This window comes from Staurois parvus, unplaced genomic scaffold, assembly GCF_062004578.1.
Source record: "Staurois parvus isolate SC_StPar_1 unplaced genomic scaffold, SC_StPar_1.0 ptg000533l, whole genome shotgun sequence".
Taxonomy (NCBI): Eukaryota; Metazoa; Chordata; class Amphibia; order Anura; family Ranidae; genus Staurois; species Staurois parvus.
In genome coordinates, this window is record NW_028318329.1 from 374,420 (window position 1) to 391,923 (window position 17,504).

General features: G+C 40.3%; 1 protein-coding gene across 6 annotated transcripts in view; it reads right to left on the reverse strand.

The window, feature by feature from the left end:
• Positions 1-17,504, reverse strand: part of DMXL2 (Dmx like 2) — a 210,425-nt gene that overhangs the window by 25,322 nt on the left and 167,599 nt on the right. For all 6 annotated transcript variants that reach the window (XM_089690563.1, XM_089690560.1, XM_089690562.1 and 3 more), the window contains 3 exons: positions 13,282-13,415; positions 5,535-5,620; positions 1,525-1,726 (listed from right to left, as the gene is read on the reverse strand). In XM_089690563.1, coding sequence (XP_089546689.1) covers positions 1,525-1,726; positions 5,535-5,620; positions 13,282-13,415 — 422 coding nt within the window. The remainder of the gene's footprint in view (positions 1-1,524; positions 1,727-5,534; positions 5,621-13,281; positions 13,416-17,504) is intronic.

Genomic DNA, 17,504 nt, shown 5'->3' on the forward strand with positions numbered 1-17,504 from the left:
GGGGGTTGAATAAAACTGATAATGCTGTGAGCACAGAAAAGACATTTGTGGTTATTTCATTATAACTGTTATGTTATATTTGTCTGACCTACAAGTGCCTCTTTAATGTAAATGTAAGCAAGATGACTGAATGATCAAAAGCAATGTCAAACTGGCCAAAACACTCAATTTCAGTGGGGGTTGAATAATTTTGGACACAACTGTATATATGATCTAAGTCTACCAGCAGCAGTTCATGACTGGAGAAAACTTCTAGAAATGTATGGTGGTCACACACCAAATACTAATGACCTGGAAGAACCTGCGCTCCATGCCTGAATGACAAGAATTCCAGGGTTTAACATATCTTGCATGAAACTACCAGCAGCTGTTGAGAGTAGAAACACCTTTGAATTGAACAAAAACATAAGGCCTTCAAAAAATACATCCACTATCCTGAGGACACAGGCAAAAAACCGAAGCATGCTATTGTGGGAGAGGTTATTGTGTACTAACTTTTTTTTTTTTTTTACCAGTGTCCATTTCTCCAGTAGGTTGCAGTATTAATAGAAAGTTTAAAACTTGTAGCTGTGTCCCTCAATTGAGAAAGAAATACATTTTTACATATCATATTTTTAAATATGATTTTTACAGTTGTTCTAAAGCCAGAAGGTTTTTTTTACCTTAATGTATTACCTGCAGTAAGGTAAAATACCTTCCACCCCTCTACTTAAATACTTACCCAAGTCCCGTATCGATCCAGTGCTGTGCCCACCTGCAGCACCACTGGTTCTCGCTCTCCCCTCTCACAGGGTTGTACAGGTGTGCCACCATAGCAAGAAGCTTCCTATGGGGGTGCACAGAGAAGAGGAGGAGCTGGGAGCACTGATGGGGGACTCTAGAGGAGGAGGTCATTGCACAGAGCAAGTATGTAAAACATTTTTTTTTTTTTTTTTAAATATATGCCTTTACAACCACTTTAACATTTTTAAGCTGCAATATATGAATTATTGCATAGAAGTATTTCAGATTTACAATTTTCAGCCAGCAGGGGAATCTTAACATCCCTTTCATGTGTTTACCAGGCTAATCTTAACTGCCTTATAAGAATGCCTGTTTCAAAGTTTAATAGCGGACACTCAAATTATACACATGCAGCCAAATAATCCCTCCCCCTCCACACTTCTTGCTCTGCATAACTCCATACAGACATTCAACAAGATTGAACAAATTGAGCTGTGCGCTCGCTCTCATTAGAAAATCTATACTGATCTGCAAAACAGATGTCACTGGTGTACCCTATTTCATAAACATTAAAAAAAACATAAACATCAGTTAAAAGCTCGTTACTTTTAAGAACATATAAAAACAAACATAACTAATATTTGTAAATCAGTCCATCAGGCAAAACAACATCTACATGTATTACATACTTGCGTTATTATTCAAAGGCAGATTTATGAAAATAGTACAGTATATCAGTCAGCGAATATAAGGCAGCCTTTATATGTCTCACATCTAGCATTGGTGATCACTGTTACTCACTTGAATGGTGTATTTTCTGGATCCAACATTGCTTTATGTCGAAGAATAGCAGGTCCTGCGCCAACAGCTAGTTCACTTGGCAAAGTGTTTATATAATTAGGAGGCGGGCCCCCAAACTGGTCCATTCTTTCATGCAGAATCTGCTCCCACTTTTCTAGGTTTTTGACAACAGCAATACCAAGCGGAGACTTAACAGGTAGCTCTAAATTATAAAAGGATTTGATATGGTTTACAAGAAATCTTTAATCTTCAGAATTCAGAATATTAGTAAGATACAAATAGTGGGGAAAAATGAGAATTTTGCCTGTACATTCCTTATATTGGGAGTACAGTACAGAACTTGTAGTCATAGACCATGGGGTTATATGTTGCTTATTGGACACTGGCAAAAGCTTTGCTGGAATGCCCAAAATGCACCTGCATATAAACCAATCCACTCCCTGGAACTTTGAGTTTTGTAGAAAGCAATATGGAAAGACAGAAGACAGAGGGGAGGGACCTGTGTCCTGTACTATACTCCAAGATATGGCATTTACAGGCAAGCCAAAATTCCCATCATCTTAATGGCATAGTACAGGACTTCTAGTCATACACTATGGAACATGCCCAAAACATAAACTGAGGGTTGGGCAACAACATAGCAAAAAGCAGCAAATCAGCCCACTTAAAAATAAAAAATTATCATCAGACCTGAAGCATACAGAAAAAAGCTTGAGGCACCTTGGGGCCGACGTTCAGCAGAGGCCTAGAGATCCATCCGGTAAAAAAATGAGAAAGCATGAATTTAGGACCAGGTAGCAGCCTTGCAAACTTTTGAAAAGGATATTTAATGCAGAAAAGCCGACAGAAAGAAGACCGGCACATTAGATGGAATGGGCCCCAGTAGCAAAGGTAGGAATCCTTTCCTTAAGAGCATGAACTCTGGAAATGAGCTGCCTGAGCTAGCTAGCTAGCAAAGGTGGAAGAGGAAGCAGGCTGTCCTTTCTTGGGACTTTCAGGGAGGACAAAGAAGGCTCAATATTTCTTAAAGATGTTGCAGCTAGGTAGGACCTAACTGCTCTAACTACATCCAAGCAGTGGACGGAAATTTTCTTGGTGTGCTACAGGGCAGCACATAAGGAAAGAAGTATAATATTCTCATTGAAATGAAAGGAAGAGTCTACATTGGGTAAGAAGGAGGGTCTGGGTTTCAGGACCACTTTATTTCTAAGATATGAAAATTTCCCTACAAGAAAAAGCCTCCAACTCAAAGATGTGCCTGATAGAGATAATGGCCACCAAGAAGACCACCTTACTCATGAGATCCCTTACTGGTGAGATCACCCAATCGGTTCAAAGAGAAGTAACTGAAGAACTGAAAGTACCAGATTTAGATCCCAGGGCTACAAATGAGGTTGGAGTGGGTGATTGACACGGGAAAATCTCTCTACAAAGGTCTTCACAAAAAAGTTTGAAGCCAAAGTTTTCTGGAATAGAGTGGATAAGGCTGAAACGCATTTTATAGTACTAAAAATAAGATGCTGGTCCAGGCCAGACTGGAAGTAGGCTAGGATGTGAGGGAGAGAATATTAGAATATACAGGGGATTGAGAACTCTGGCTTTGAATCAGCCAAAGTATGCTTCTAGGTATAATGGCAGATCCAATAGGAGGTAGATTTTCTAATCATGAGTAAAGTGAATATGACCACCAGAAATGCCCCTAGGTTTTAACAGCAATGCCATTAAAACTAGCAACTAAGAAGCAAGATGGAACAGAAAGCCTTGTTACAGGAAGTCTGACCGATTTTGAAAGAGGCCAAGGGTTGTCCGCCAGGAATCTGTGTATATCTGTATACCAATTTCTCCTGGGCCAATTTAGGGGTGATGAAGATCACTGGAACCCATTCTTCCTATATCTTGTGGAGTAGTCAAGGAAGAATCCTTGCTGCAGGGAATGCATATACCAGTGTGAACTCAGAAGAAAGAAATGCCAGTAGTGAGAGCCAGGGGCCTGTACCTGGCCACAAACCTATCTGGTTTTTTGTTGAATCTGTTCACATTTTGGTGTTCCCCATTTCTGACAACGAATCAGAAAGATCTTTGGATGGAGAACTCACTTGCCTCAGTCCAGGAGTCAGGAAATCCACTTGCTGATTTTCCAGTATGTTATGTAGATAATGAGAGATGTAATGTGGTTCTCTGCCCAGGAGAAAATCAGGCTTGCGCAACTTCTGGCACCCTCTTGGTGGTTTATGTAGGCCACAGAATGTTGCTGGGGAGCATCAGCTCCTGTGAGGGTCAGTTTGCCTGGACATTCAGGGAATTCTACACCCCCCGTCCCAGCCTAATGTTTGTAATTGTAGCCTTGGGTTTATAATTACTACCTTCCAGAGAGGAAAGGAATAATTTCCCAGACTCTAGGGCTGATTTGGAAGTTTACCATGCCAGGGAGACTTTTGCCTGGCTGCATAGCAGTAGTGGGTGATCCAAAGGAGCTGCTTGTTCCACATAAGTAGAATGTTGATTTGCAAGGGTCCTAAGTGGAAATGAGCCAAGAGGACCATCTTGAGGAAGGCTACCATGAGTCCCATAACAATTATTTATAAGAAAATTGTGGGAAGCCTGGTTGACCTGAGATTCTGGCAAATGGACCTCATAGGAGCAATCTTTTCCTGAGGAGGAAACATTTTTGCCTGTCCAATATACTCTAGGAGATGGGAACACTGGTAGGCAGACTTCTTGAAATTGACCACCATTTCAAAGTTTAAAGTATTGTTCACCATCAAAAGCCATGAGTATAAGATGCCTTTTGCAAGCAGGTTCAGCCGACAAAACCTTTAATCACAAAATTCTGCACATAGCCACAGAGAGAAGAGTAATCCTAAAAACTCAATTGGATTAGAGGTCCATCACTAAAAGACACTATTAAAAAAAACTGGGGTTTCAATGGTTATATGAGAGTGCAATGGGATCAAAGCCTCTGCAGTGTCCAATCACATGGCAGTAGTGGCACATAACTCCATGGTCTAGGACTACAAGTCTTGAAGTATTCTGTCCTGTTCTGCATGATTAACATAGTTAAATCTAAAGCAAATATATATATATATATATATATATATATATATATATATATATATATACACATACATACATACATATACACACACACACACATATATACACACACATATACATACACACACCAAGCAATTTATCAGGAACACCTGCATACTCATGCAATTATCTGATCAGTAAAATATGTGCTAATCACAGGAGCACAATGCATAACATTATGCAGAATGAAAAAAATGATCTGGGTGATTTTGACCATGGCATTATGATTGGGGCCAGATAAGCGGCGTTGAATATTTTTGTAACTGCTGATTTCCTGGGATTTTCACACAAAATAGTCCCTAAATTTTACTCATATTAGTGCAAAAAAACATCAGTTTTGTGGAAAAAAAAACACACCTTGCTAAACAGAGTTCAGAGAAAACAGCCAGACTGACTGGAGTTGACAGAAAGGCTATGGCAACTGAGAAAAATACTATTTAAAACTGTGGTGAGCATAAAAAAGCATTTGAGAATAAACATTGAACCTTGGCGTGGATGGGCTATAACATTAGAAGACTTCTTCTGCCAGTCAAGAACACAGCGAAAACTAAAGCTACAATTGGCACCGGCTTGCAAAACTGGACAGTTGAAGCCTCTAAAAATGTAGCCTTGTCTGATGTATGTTGATTTCTTTTGAGGCCTAAAGATGGTAGGCTGTCACCGGATCTGAATCCAACAGAACACCTTTGGGATGTGGTAGAATGGGTGACGTGCAGCGTGAAAGTGCACCTGACAAATGTGTGAATATTGCATGATGTAATCATGTCAACATGGACCAAAATCTCAAGGACTGAAGGTCATTGCTGGCTCAACTCTTCCTTATGTTATAACATGCCCTCCAAGTACTGGGAAAGGTATACCAACTATTCATATAAATAATGGAAATGGGAAAATAAATGTGAAAAAGAAGGACCAACCTGTTAATTCCAGTCCAGTAATTGGAAAGAAATTCTTAAGATTATGAACCGCAAGCTTTACCATTGCTAGTCGTATAAGGGTCCAGCTGGAAAAAAAACAGCAACAACAAAATACGGTCATATGCAATGCATGAACAAAATGCTTTAAAGGTGTCAGGCTACAAGTAATACACAAACCTACCCATTTCATTAAGGAGGTACTTTAGGATTATCACAGTTTTCTTGCCAAATGCAGCTGTTGTCCTTCGGAGTGCTGCTGAAACGCATGCGTGCGAATAGAAACAGCAGCTTGAGGCAAGAAAAGTATTCATCTCTGTTAACAATTGATCTGAAAAACCATTATCTGCTTGTGCTATAGAGCAGCATTTATAATAATATTAATAGAATAGTTATTTGTGAGCCACCAGGAGTTAACTTACTCTATTATTAGTGTTAATTGTGTGCTTAAGTGAATATTTATTAAATATTGGATCGCCAGGCACTAATTACACCCTCTCTAGGTGTATGAAATTAAACTATGAATTCTTATACTGTACCGCGCTCCAATATTATCAACCTTTTGTGATTAACCTTTTTTGGTTGTGTGAATTTCTTAATATACCACCTATAATCCAATCATTACTTACTTCTATGGTGCTTAAATATACAATTAACATAAATTAATTTATAAATATGAATTAAAAAATTATATGTGATTATAACAAATATTAATAAAAAATTAATGAAAAATTGGAATGTCAATTCTATGTGAATAAAATAATAAAAAATTAATAAAACATAAAAAAAAAAAAAAAAAAAAAGGGAATGTCAATTGCCAATATAATAATACATTCGCTATTTTATGCCAACCATTTTGTGGTAAAATTGATTTAAAAAAAAAAAAAAAAAAAAGAGAACCTGTCAGGATGGCTGTTACCTGACAAAGGTAAATATCGTTTGTGTACATGAGCCCCAAGACTGTTGTCTCTTCACACTATGCAGTGTTTTTATATAACAGTAAAAAATCCGTGTATCAGAACTTACAATTCCTATCTTTTAAACTTTCATTAATTCCTTTGTAGATTGACTGTTACCTAACACATCTAGTTCCAAAGATTGTCTCTATATTACACTGATTTAGAACTGGAATTGTTTTTGGAGGTTGCACAATAGCAGCCTACAGCACTGTATTGTAACCTCATCTATGATGGATAACAGATGTCTTCCTAAGTTCCCTTCAACAGCTCATGTTTAAAAGTTATCTATCCATTCAGTTAAATAGCAGGACATGCAATGGTCTAATAATTATCCAGAGTGTCCCACATGTCTTTCTGTCTGTTCTAAATGATTTTATTTATAGCTTATTACAGTTGTTTAAAAAAAGCTTAGTTGCCTAAATGTTTCTTTTTCTAAAGCGGCTTACAATAGACAAGCTTTAGCCTTTTGATTTGGGATTATAAAACTAATAAGAAAGCTAAATACTTCCGGCAAGTTTGTTGGCAGCCTGTGTATAATTGAGTAAGCCTGACAGTTACCACCCTGCTAGGAAAGAGATAGAGAATGCAACCTTATCTGAGTCACCCAGCAGTATGTCTAATTTGATCTCTCTTGCCAGGTTTGTTTCAACACAACAGCTGTTGAAGAACCTATAGACAATAGATGATGATCTATTAAGTGGACAGATTACACATAATGCTTTGACTGTGGGATATCCTGTCTAAGTGCAAACACTGGCAGCCTTTTGGGGAAAGAAGCAATCAGGTTCGAAAACCCTACCTTGTGGCAGTACACCACCCATTCACCCTCACATAAGCCTCAGAAAATTGTTTGCCTTTAGGGTACTTAGACCTTTGTTGAATCAAGTTCAAACATCCAACCATCCTCTAGTGCATCGGTTCTCAACCTGTGGGTCGCGACCCCTTTGGGGGTCGAACGACCATTTCACAGGGATCGCCTAAGACCATCGGAAAACACATATTTCCGATGGTCTTAGGGACCGAGACACCGCTCCTCTGTCTCAGGCGATTTGTGGGCGGGATAACATGCTGCCCCTGTCACCTGGCCACACCTCCGGGATCACTCAACAGCTCCGCCTCCTCGCCGCTGACTGGCCACCGGAACTGTAGCTCAGGAGAGGCACACAGGCGGCCAATCACCGGCGAGGAGGTGGAGCTTGGAGAGGAGGAGCCGAGCGGCAGCGCGCGTAGATCAAAGAAGATCGAGGAAGCTGCCGGAGCGAGTGAAGAGGAGAGCGGCCAGAGAAGGAAGACAGCTGACAGGTAAGTGCAAATTTTGCTGCTGCAGCCAGGTATGCTGGCTGTAGATGCGAGAGGGAGAGAGCGAGCCCAGGCTGGAGCAGGGGTCAGCAAGGTAAGTATCATTGGTGTCAGTGGGAGGAATAGTGCCCCATCATTTGTGTCACTAATACCAATGATGGGGCACTATTTCTCCCACACATACACCAACGATGAGGCACTATTTCTCCCACACATACACCAACGATGGGGCACTATTCCTCCCCCCACTGACACCAACGATGGGGAACTATTCCTCCCCCCACTGACACCAACGATGGGGAACTATTCCTCCCCCCACTGACACCAACGATGGGGAACTATTCCTCCCCCCACTGACACCAACGATGGGGCACTATTCCTCCCCCCACTGACACCAACGATGGGGCACTATTCCTCCCCCCACTGACACCAACGATGGGGCACTATTCCTCCCCCCACTGACACCAACGATGGGGCACTATTCCCCCCTTGACCCCAATGATGGGGCACTATTCCCCCCTCCACCACACTGACATCAATGATGGGACACTATTCTTCCCCCTACTGACACCCAACGATGGGGCACTATTCCTCCCTCCACCACACTGACATCAATGATGGGACACTATTCTTCCCCCTACTGACACCAACGATGGGGTACTATTCCTCCCCCCACTGACACCAACGATGGGGCACTATTCCTCCCCCCACTGACACCAACGATGGGGCACTATCCCCCCCCCCCCCCACTGACACCAATGATGGGGAACTATTCCCCCCCTGACCCCAATAATGGGGCACTATTCCCCCCTCCACCACACTGACATCAATGATGGGGCACTATTCCTCCCACTGACACCAATGATGGGGCACTATTCCTCCCACTGACACCAATGATGGGGCACTATTCCTCCCACTGACACTAATGATGGGGCACTATTCCTCCCACTGACACCAATGATGGGGCACTATTCCTTCCACTGACACCAATGATGGGGCACTATTCCTCCCACTGATACCAACAATGGGGCACTATTCCTCCCACTGATACCAACAATGGGGCACTATTCATCCCACTGACATCAGTGATGGGGCACTACTCCTCCCACTGACACCAATGATGTGGCACTACTCCTCCCACTGCAAAATTACAGTTATGAAGTAGCAACGAAAATAATTTTATGGTTGGGGGTCACCACAACATGAGGAACTGTATTAAGGGGTCGCGGCATTAGGAAGGTTGAGAACCACTGCTCTAGTGACTACAGGCACCTTTAAGGGTCTCCAAAAAAGCAGTTTCTCTGCCCTACAGCTTATTACCTTGCTGGCTGCAAGTAGTAGATATCAAATGTTCATTACAATGTGATAAAAAGAAAAGTATGTTTCTTCTGAAAATAATAAAAAAATATATATATTAAACTGCACACTGTATTAGCTTTCAAGGAAATACGTAGAGTGAGAAATATGTAGAATGGCACTACTACTCTGTTGGATAAGTTATATGCCTGGTTAGGCTAGGTTCACATCTGTACAGGTGGTGCCGTTGCGGATCCGCACGAAAATCCGTGCAGCCACACCACCCGCCCAGAGGAATGCGGACCCGCGGGTGGGTGCCATTACTTCTAATGGCATGCCGCCCGCACTGGAAAACGCAACCATACTGGGAAATGAGGTTCCCGTGCAGAATGTGTTTTCAGAAGAAGTGCAGGGACTTCTGTGCATGTCACGGGGCAAATGAATGGGCTCTTGTGCCCGTGCAAAACTCGGCCCGCATGGCCGCATATATGTGAACCAGGGGTAAGGCTAGTTGCTTTAAGAATTTATAGAGCCAGTGAAATCAAAACTTCCAATCAGCCAATTAGGCAAGTAGCATTTCTAGAAGTAGCACAGCCTAAATATTTCTCACAGTACAATAAAACTCTTCCCTGTGTTTACCACTAGTGAACAGCAACCCAATCTGCTGTAATTTCCTTTGTATACTACCACTTTCCTCTCATATAGAACTGCCAATAAGGCTGTCTCCCTTACTGTTGTTAAGCCATTTATGAAAGCAAAGTTTTTTTATATCTCACAACCATTCAGCTCCTTTTCAACACCATTTATCTAGACAATGTTTTTCTTAAGTATGGTTCTCCTTTCCACTCCCATAATTTCTAAACTTCTTTCAACCATCTAAAAGCACTTTAACGTGCTCTCTGGAATACAATGAAACATAACCGCCTTCTTAATTTATTTGCCGTCACTGAAAATTGGCTAACACTGCCTCTCCTGCTATATAGTCCTAAGCTTGAAAGTCAGCTAAAGCCTGGAAATTAAACAGGAAAAGGGAAGCTGGTGACTAGATATCAAGCCACCACAATCAATAATGTCACCGGTAAAATCCTTAGGCAGCCCATGTGCTAGTCTTTTTTTTGTTCAGCCAGATCGTTGAATGAAAAAAATTAGCCCATTCTCCCATATACACATTCAATGTGGATAGGGGAATCCTCCTCACTGTGCTATTGTATTTTAACTGCGGGGAAACTTCCCAGCCATACACAATACAATGATCAGTGCTGCTGGCTATAGCTGGTGGCACTGTTCAATGAGGAAAAACTGAGCAGGTGGTTGTACAGAAATCAATCAGTAGATTGACTTCTGTACTGCTATGGTCACCATACATCGATCAAAATTTTGATCCATATATTTAGCGTTCTCCCCTACCTTTGACGTCCTTAGACCCATTTTTTTCTACAGTTTCTTTTTTTGTAGTCAATTACTGTCTGACCTTTTGGCTCATCTTACCAGTTTATTATTATTATACAGTATTTATATAGCGCTAAAAAGGTTTGCTCAGCGCTGTACATTATAGTGGGGGACAGAACGAGACAATACAGCAACAAAACACGAGGGATTCAAGGGCTCTTCTCTTTCGAGCTTACAATCTAGGAGATGTATACAGTAGTAGTAGTTTATACACTACTTCTCTGCCTCACCCCATATTCTGTCCTATGATGTTCCTACATGCACTGCAGAAGAACTTAACCTGTTAAAGAAATGTGTTTTAGACATCCTAAAACATTACCGTCGCACTGTAATAAAAGAATGAGCCGTGTTCTCTTCACACAACCTATTTTGTGGCCCATCAGTGGCTCCCAAAGCAATATCATCATTCTATGCCAGTGTTTCTTAACATTTTATCATTAAAGGCACCCTTTAAAATTCTTCTTGAGGCATCTCATTATAAAATATAAAAAATTAAACTAATAGTTTTACATATCATAGCAGCATCCCACACACATTGGACAGCCAACATCAGAGGTGATTTATTCCTCCACCTTTGCAAACTGGTATTGACTAGTATGCTATCATTCTCTTCTCCCTAAGTTTCTCCCCCTTTGCCAACATGACCCTAGTGTTGACAGAGAAGGGTTGGGAAGGGGCAAACTAGGATGTTTTACAGGTGTTCAATGTCCTCCTTACCAACCAATGAAGTCATTGATTGTTAAGATGCTGGTAACTGGCCTGCTTGGTGCCCAAGGTTGTGATGCTGTACAATAAAAACCTGTGGCTTTGTGTAACAAAAAAGACAGGCTTGATCCACTTGCCAGCTTGTTGACAATTTTGGGTCAATTTGTGACCATTTTTACAAATTTGCCATTGCACTTCTTAAGAACCTAAAGGGCACCCTGGTTGAAAACAGGTAGGTCTATGCAATGGAAGCTTAGTATTACCGTAAGTGGAGCTGGAAACCTGCAACGAAATATGTTGACTATCACCACTAAATTCTCATTTTGAAAATGTTGATAATCTGTTTGTCATGCCAATGTAATCCTTATATTAAAGCTTTATTAAAAGTTTTTGACCCAGAACAAGCAAAATGATCAGGTGTTCTGGTTTCAGTGGCTGCATACTTTCCATATGGCTGGTGATTTATAAAGCAATGACGCCAGAGACAGCTATACAATCAGCTTTTTAATAAAGAGGTTGTCAGTTATTGCCTCAATATTTCTTTTAGCACAGGTTTCCTTTAACCTCTTCCAGCCGGCCAAATATATATATGTGGCCTCTCGGTGGCTGGGCTTTAACGCCAAGAGGTCGCATATATTTGGTGCTATGTAAACATCTTGCTGTGCTTCTCCAAGCACAGTTACTAGCGGGTACTGGAAAGCTCCCGATGCATACTCGTGATCGGGAGCTTTCTAATCATGTGACCACTGTGATTAGCAATCACAGTGGTCACATCCATATCCCGGCATTTTGAAACTTACAGGACTGGGAGGCAGTGGCGGGAAGGGGTTAAGTTATTAGCTACAGCTACCTTCAGCTATTTTTATAAAAATACAAGTTTTCATTTTCATCATGGGTCAGCTTTTGGTCCCTGGAAATTCACAATCTTCCCACATAAGACAACTGTGATACTTTGGATCTTATTTATTATTTATCCATGCTCTCTCTGCAACTACACCACCAATTCCCCTTTCTACTTCCTAATCAAACAACCTACAAGCAAGTGGTCAACTTACATTACACAGGGGGTCTGATATGAGGCAACTGACAAAATCAAAATCTCTCATATAATAGCTAGTGTCTAAAATGCTGCAAAAACTGTCAAAATGGACACATTAGAGACGGGCAGTAACTGTGGGCATGTTAAAGGAGATGATCATAGATTGCAGATACAGTGGTTGAAAACATGATGCAACAGACAGATACATAAGGCATGTTACATGAGACAACTAAAGACTGCTGCCATTATTAATGCCCCACCATTTGTGTTCTCTTTCCCACTCTTAACTATTATTAGTGTCCCATTTGCCACCTTTGCAAGATACATAAGACAAAGGTACAAGCATACAAAGAGAAAATGGAAACAGAACAGTAGGGAAAAAAAAAAAAGAATAAAATAAATAATCCAAACCATTTACCTAGCAGAAGCAAGTGTAAGGAATATTTTATCATCACCGGCATGAATAAGCAACTAGGCAGGGCTGCAGACTACTGGCAGTTGAGGGACCAAAAACCTACAGTCTTCTAAATAGAACAACCCTTACCCAATATGATCTAAAATTCATTAATATTCAGTATCCCTTAAATCCCCTGCTTGATCCAATATTCAAGTTCTTTTGCCCCAGTAAGGCAGTAGCACATTGTATCTGCTTTAGATAAATGTCATCATCCAAAACCATAATTACACCAAATTCAAAAATGTTCTTGAACTGTTGAGCGCTTTTGGAGAACTTCTTATCTGCATGCCTACTTTACACTTTAAAATCGTACTTTCTGCCCAAAACAATATTACTTCATTAAATCCATCTTCCCTCTACTAGCTACTGCTAATAACCTATTTTAAACATTCAGCCTTGCAGTTCAGACTTTGACTTTCCTGTCCTCTCCTGCTACTTTAGGCAAAAAAGTGGTACAATAAGAGCTGTAAACAGCTTACCACTGTGCAATAATCTACAGTACAATTGCATGTGTACAACAAAATGAATTCATTATATCTCTTTCACCTGTAAGAACTGGAATTTGTGTGTTCTTGTAGTTGTGTATCAGAGAGAAATGCATCATCATCCTCATCGTCATCACTTGGTATACTTTCATCTGAATCGTAAATAACTCCACTGTCAGACAGAGGAAGGAATGGCTGCAATAAAAAGCAGAGTATTTTCCATTGACATGAATAAACACCAGAGTATTTTCCATTGACATGAATAAACACCAGAGTATGTTCCATTGACATGAATAAACACCAGAGTATTTTCCATTGACATGAATAAACGCCAGAGTATTTTCCATTGACATGAATAAACACCAGAGTATTTTCCATTGACATGAATAAACACCCAAACACTGCTAGCGTTCAGACGCTTTTGGCTTTTTTTTGCCAAAACATTTCTCTCCTGAACGCGATTCTGTGTTCAGTAGAGGAACATTTAACTGCCACTAAACTCTGCAGCTCCTAAACTCTGGTAAAAGCGTATCTGTACATGGACACATAGGCTTTTAATGAGCGGAGTTCAGGGGCTTTGGCAAAAAAGGCCAAAAGCTCCTAAACTCACATTTAGGAGCAGCAGTGTACGTGAGGCCTTAGGCAATGTTGTTAAATTATAACAACAATCCCCTCTCTTCACTGCTCTCACTATCAACACTGTGACACCATGATAGCAACTCCAATACTTACAAATGGGAGGAGGGTATATAGCCCGTGGTGACACTGAAAGGGCCAAGACTGGATAATTCCAGTGATTTACAGTAACCAAGACTGAATGATTCAAACCAGTTACGTGGTAACCGTATGTAATGCTGTTTCAGGGACACACAGGTCCCTTTAGTCAAGGTAACATGTACCTTAATGGGAGAGGGTTCATTACACAATAGAATCAGATTGTAAGCAAGCAATGGCCTGTTTTTTTTTCCCTGGAGTCCATGGGAGCAGAAGTCCACTATTTCCTATCAAGTCCACAAAGGAATAAGAGGACAAACGTAAAAAAAGTTTATGTTGTACGATTATAACTGAATTGTTTTTGTCAGAGACAACCATAATGCCAAGTTTGCAATTTAAGGCTTTTTTCTTATATAACATGACATAGTGTATCTACTTTTATGAGCAAAGCCTATAAGACATTAAAACACAATTAATCACTGCAATGTAATTTATAGCTACATGAACCCTTTATCTTAATAAAAGTACTTAGATGGAACTGAATATGGAATATCACGGATCACTATCAAACACATGTGGCCACTATCAGAGGCAAATATTGTGTCTGATGGAAAAAAACTGAGGCAAAGGGATCATGGTAGATCCACAACCTTCAGATATTTTGTCTGCTGAATGGGTGAGACAGTGATGCTCAATGTAACTCCGTCAGTAGGCTCACCAAGACAATGAACTGTTACTTCTATTACCAAGACACTACAAATGCCAAGAGACATGTTAAGAAAATGTTGGAGTTCAAGAACACTTCCTTAACACCAATGACTTACAGACATTTTGAATATCTTCTATCAGAAACACATTACTTTAGATTACTGCTGTACATTATTTTATTACAAGGTTCAGACATTATTAGAACATCTATAATCCTAGAATATGGGAAATAAGAGGCAAGTACTTACAGTACTTGTATAGAGGACATTTGTCTGCGCAAGGTATTAAATGTAAAATAAATGGTGAAAATACCCACATTTATAATTAAAGTGCCAGTTAAGTCTGTGGGCAGTTACTTTCTGCCATCATTAATGGAGTAGAACTTTAAATTTAAATAGCATGATTGATTAAAGAAGTTAAAGAGAATGTCTAGTGGTTTTGTATGCAATTTCTGTCTTCATTGTTAGGGTCAAGACTACAAATAAAAGACTACATTTTTTAAAAGGTAAACCTTAGAAAAAATTTATAGTCAGAAAAATTTGAGATTCATTTTTATTGCTCTGTTTTTCAGCTAGCAGGTGGAGCTGTGAGCCATTTTGTTATATTTTTTTAGGCTCTCGGTTTTCTTTTTCGATGAAAGAAACCAGTTTAAAGAATTCAATAGCTCAGGCTAAAAATGTACACACAAGTGTAGTCTGGGTTTCAATCCAACTAATTGTGTTAAAGCAGTATCTGCTGTGCTGTCTCTTTAGCCAACACATTGTTTACTAATAAACGGAAGCCATGAATAAAAGGGAAAATATACTTTCAGAGACAAGCGCAGATAACTTTTGTCCCTGTACCCCACCCCTCCCATTTACTGATCTAAAGTAAATAGCTGATCTATGCACACATTATATTAATAAAGTCCTGGGCACACACTGGAAGGGATATTCAGCAAAAAAAAGTAAATTTCGGGGTGCTCACAGTGTAATATAGTTCAGCCCTGACCCACCAAAACATCAGTGAATAAAGCTTTGGATTACTTATCAACTTGGATCTGTATCAAATGTATCCTAAAGCAAACCTATGCATTGCCTATTCAAGGCAAAGCAACATGTTTGTTCGAATTACCCTATTCACAACAGTGCATACCTATCTTACCTTTGTTCCCATGCTGTTTTATTCAGTGGTGGGAACCCAAGAATAAACCAAGTATGAGGTATGAAGGAGTATGTGGCTTACATACTCAGGCCAGTGCGGTCACATGGGAAGCACATAATCCTATGGTATCAGCATGGTAAAAGTATAAATTCACTTTAAATCCAAAGTGTGTATGTATATATATGGTTGGGAATTGAACCCATGACCCAATTACTACAAGGCAGAAGTGCTAACCACTATAACTTCATTAGGTACGCCTGTTTAATTGCATGATAACACAAATTGCTAATTAGCCGATCAAATGGAAGCAACTCAATGCATTTAGGCATGTTGACGTATTGAAGGTGACGTGCTGAAGTCTGAACCGAGCATCAGAATGGGGAAGAAAGAGGATTTAAGTGACTTTGAATGCGGCATGGTTGTTGGTGCCAGACGGGCTGGTCTGAGTATTTCAAAAACTGCTTATCTACTGGGATTTTCAAGCACAACCATCTCTAGGGTTTACAGAGAATGGTCCATAATAGAGAAAATATCCAGTGAGCAGCAGTTGCGTGGATGAAAATGCCTTGTTGATATTAGAGGAGAATGGCCATTCAATTTCAGCTGTGACATTCAGATGGTAGGGTCAGAATCTGACGTAAACAACATGAAAGCATGGATCCATCCTGCCTTGTATCAACAGTTCAGGCTGGTGGTGGTGGTGGTGAAAAGGTGTGGGGGATGTTTTCTTGGCAGTAGCAAAGTGTACCTAATAAAGTGGCCGGTGAGTGTGTAATTTAAAATAACTCACACAAATAAAAATAAGAGCAGAAAACAGCTTTACTTGTAGCATGTAAGTACTGCAGTCTGTGATATCTTCCAGAACCAAATGTACTTAAATATAAATAACTGCTTTAGTTAAAAAAAAAATTTCAAGGAAAACACAAAATTGAATTCAAATGTTTTTGAACTAAATGCTGGCTGGTGATAGGAACACGCTATGCAGACAACATGATTTAAGCATCATATAACAAGCTTTCATGCTGATTATTGTGAATGTACCCGGCTATAAGAAAATACATTATCATTAGCTACTTCACTGGTTTTACGGAACCTGTAAGAATAGACATGTGCAGCTACACGCTTGTTTTAAAAGCATACGTGAGCCTTTAGCCTAGGTTCACACTATAAATCGCACAAGAATGTGCAGCGCATTCCTGTGCAAATCAAATGCAAGTCAATGTAGTGGCATGTAAGCTTATTCATTTTGAATAGGCTCAAATCACACTGCACCAAAAGTACTAGTTTTGGAAATGCACTTCAATCAGATCGCATGGTAGTTTTGAATAATGCAATCCGGTTTAGGAAAATGGATTGCGACCTACATTTGGGGTGTCATTAACATTGCAGTGACACCTGCTGGAGATCACAAGGGCAGTGCGTTTTGAACACTGTGCAGGAAACACACGAATGATAGGTTTCCTGCTTCGAGTGTGAACCGAGGCTTACCTTGTAAACCTCTGTTTTCAGCTGCGTAAGGAACTTGAAGAGGTGAGGGTGGACGCATAACAGCAAGAGGCAGAGAAACAGCAGCTCACTGATCTTCCCAGTGATGGGCTGTGCAGGGGAAGGGGTGTCAGCACAAGCCTTGGCCATTGGAGTACAGGCAGGCTGTTTTTCCAACACAGCCACAAAACTTACCACGCTGGGAGAAATGTGCTCTCATGCCTAGCGTGGTCA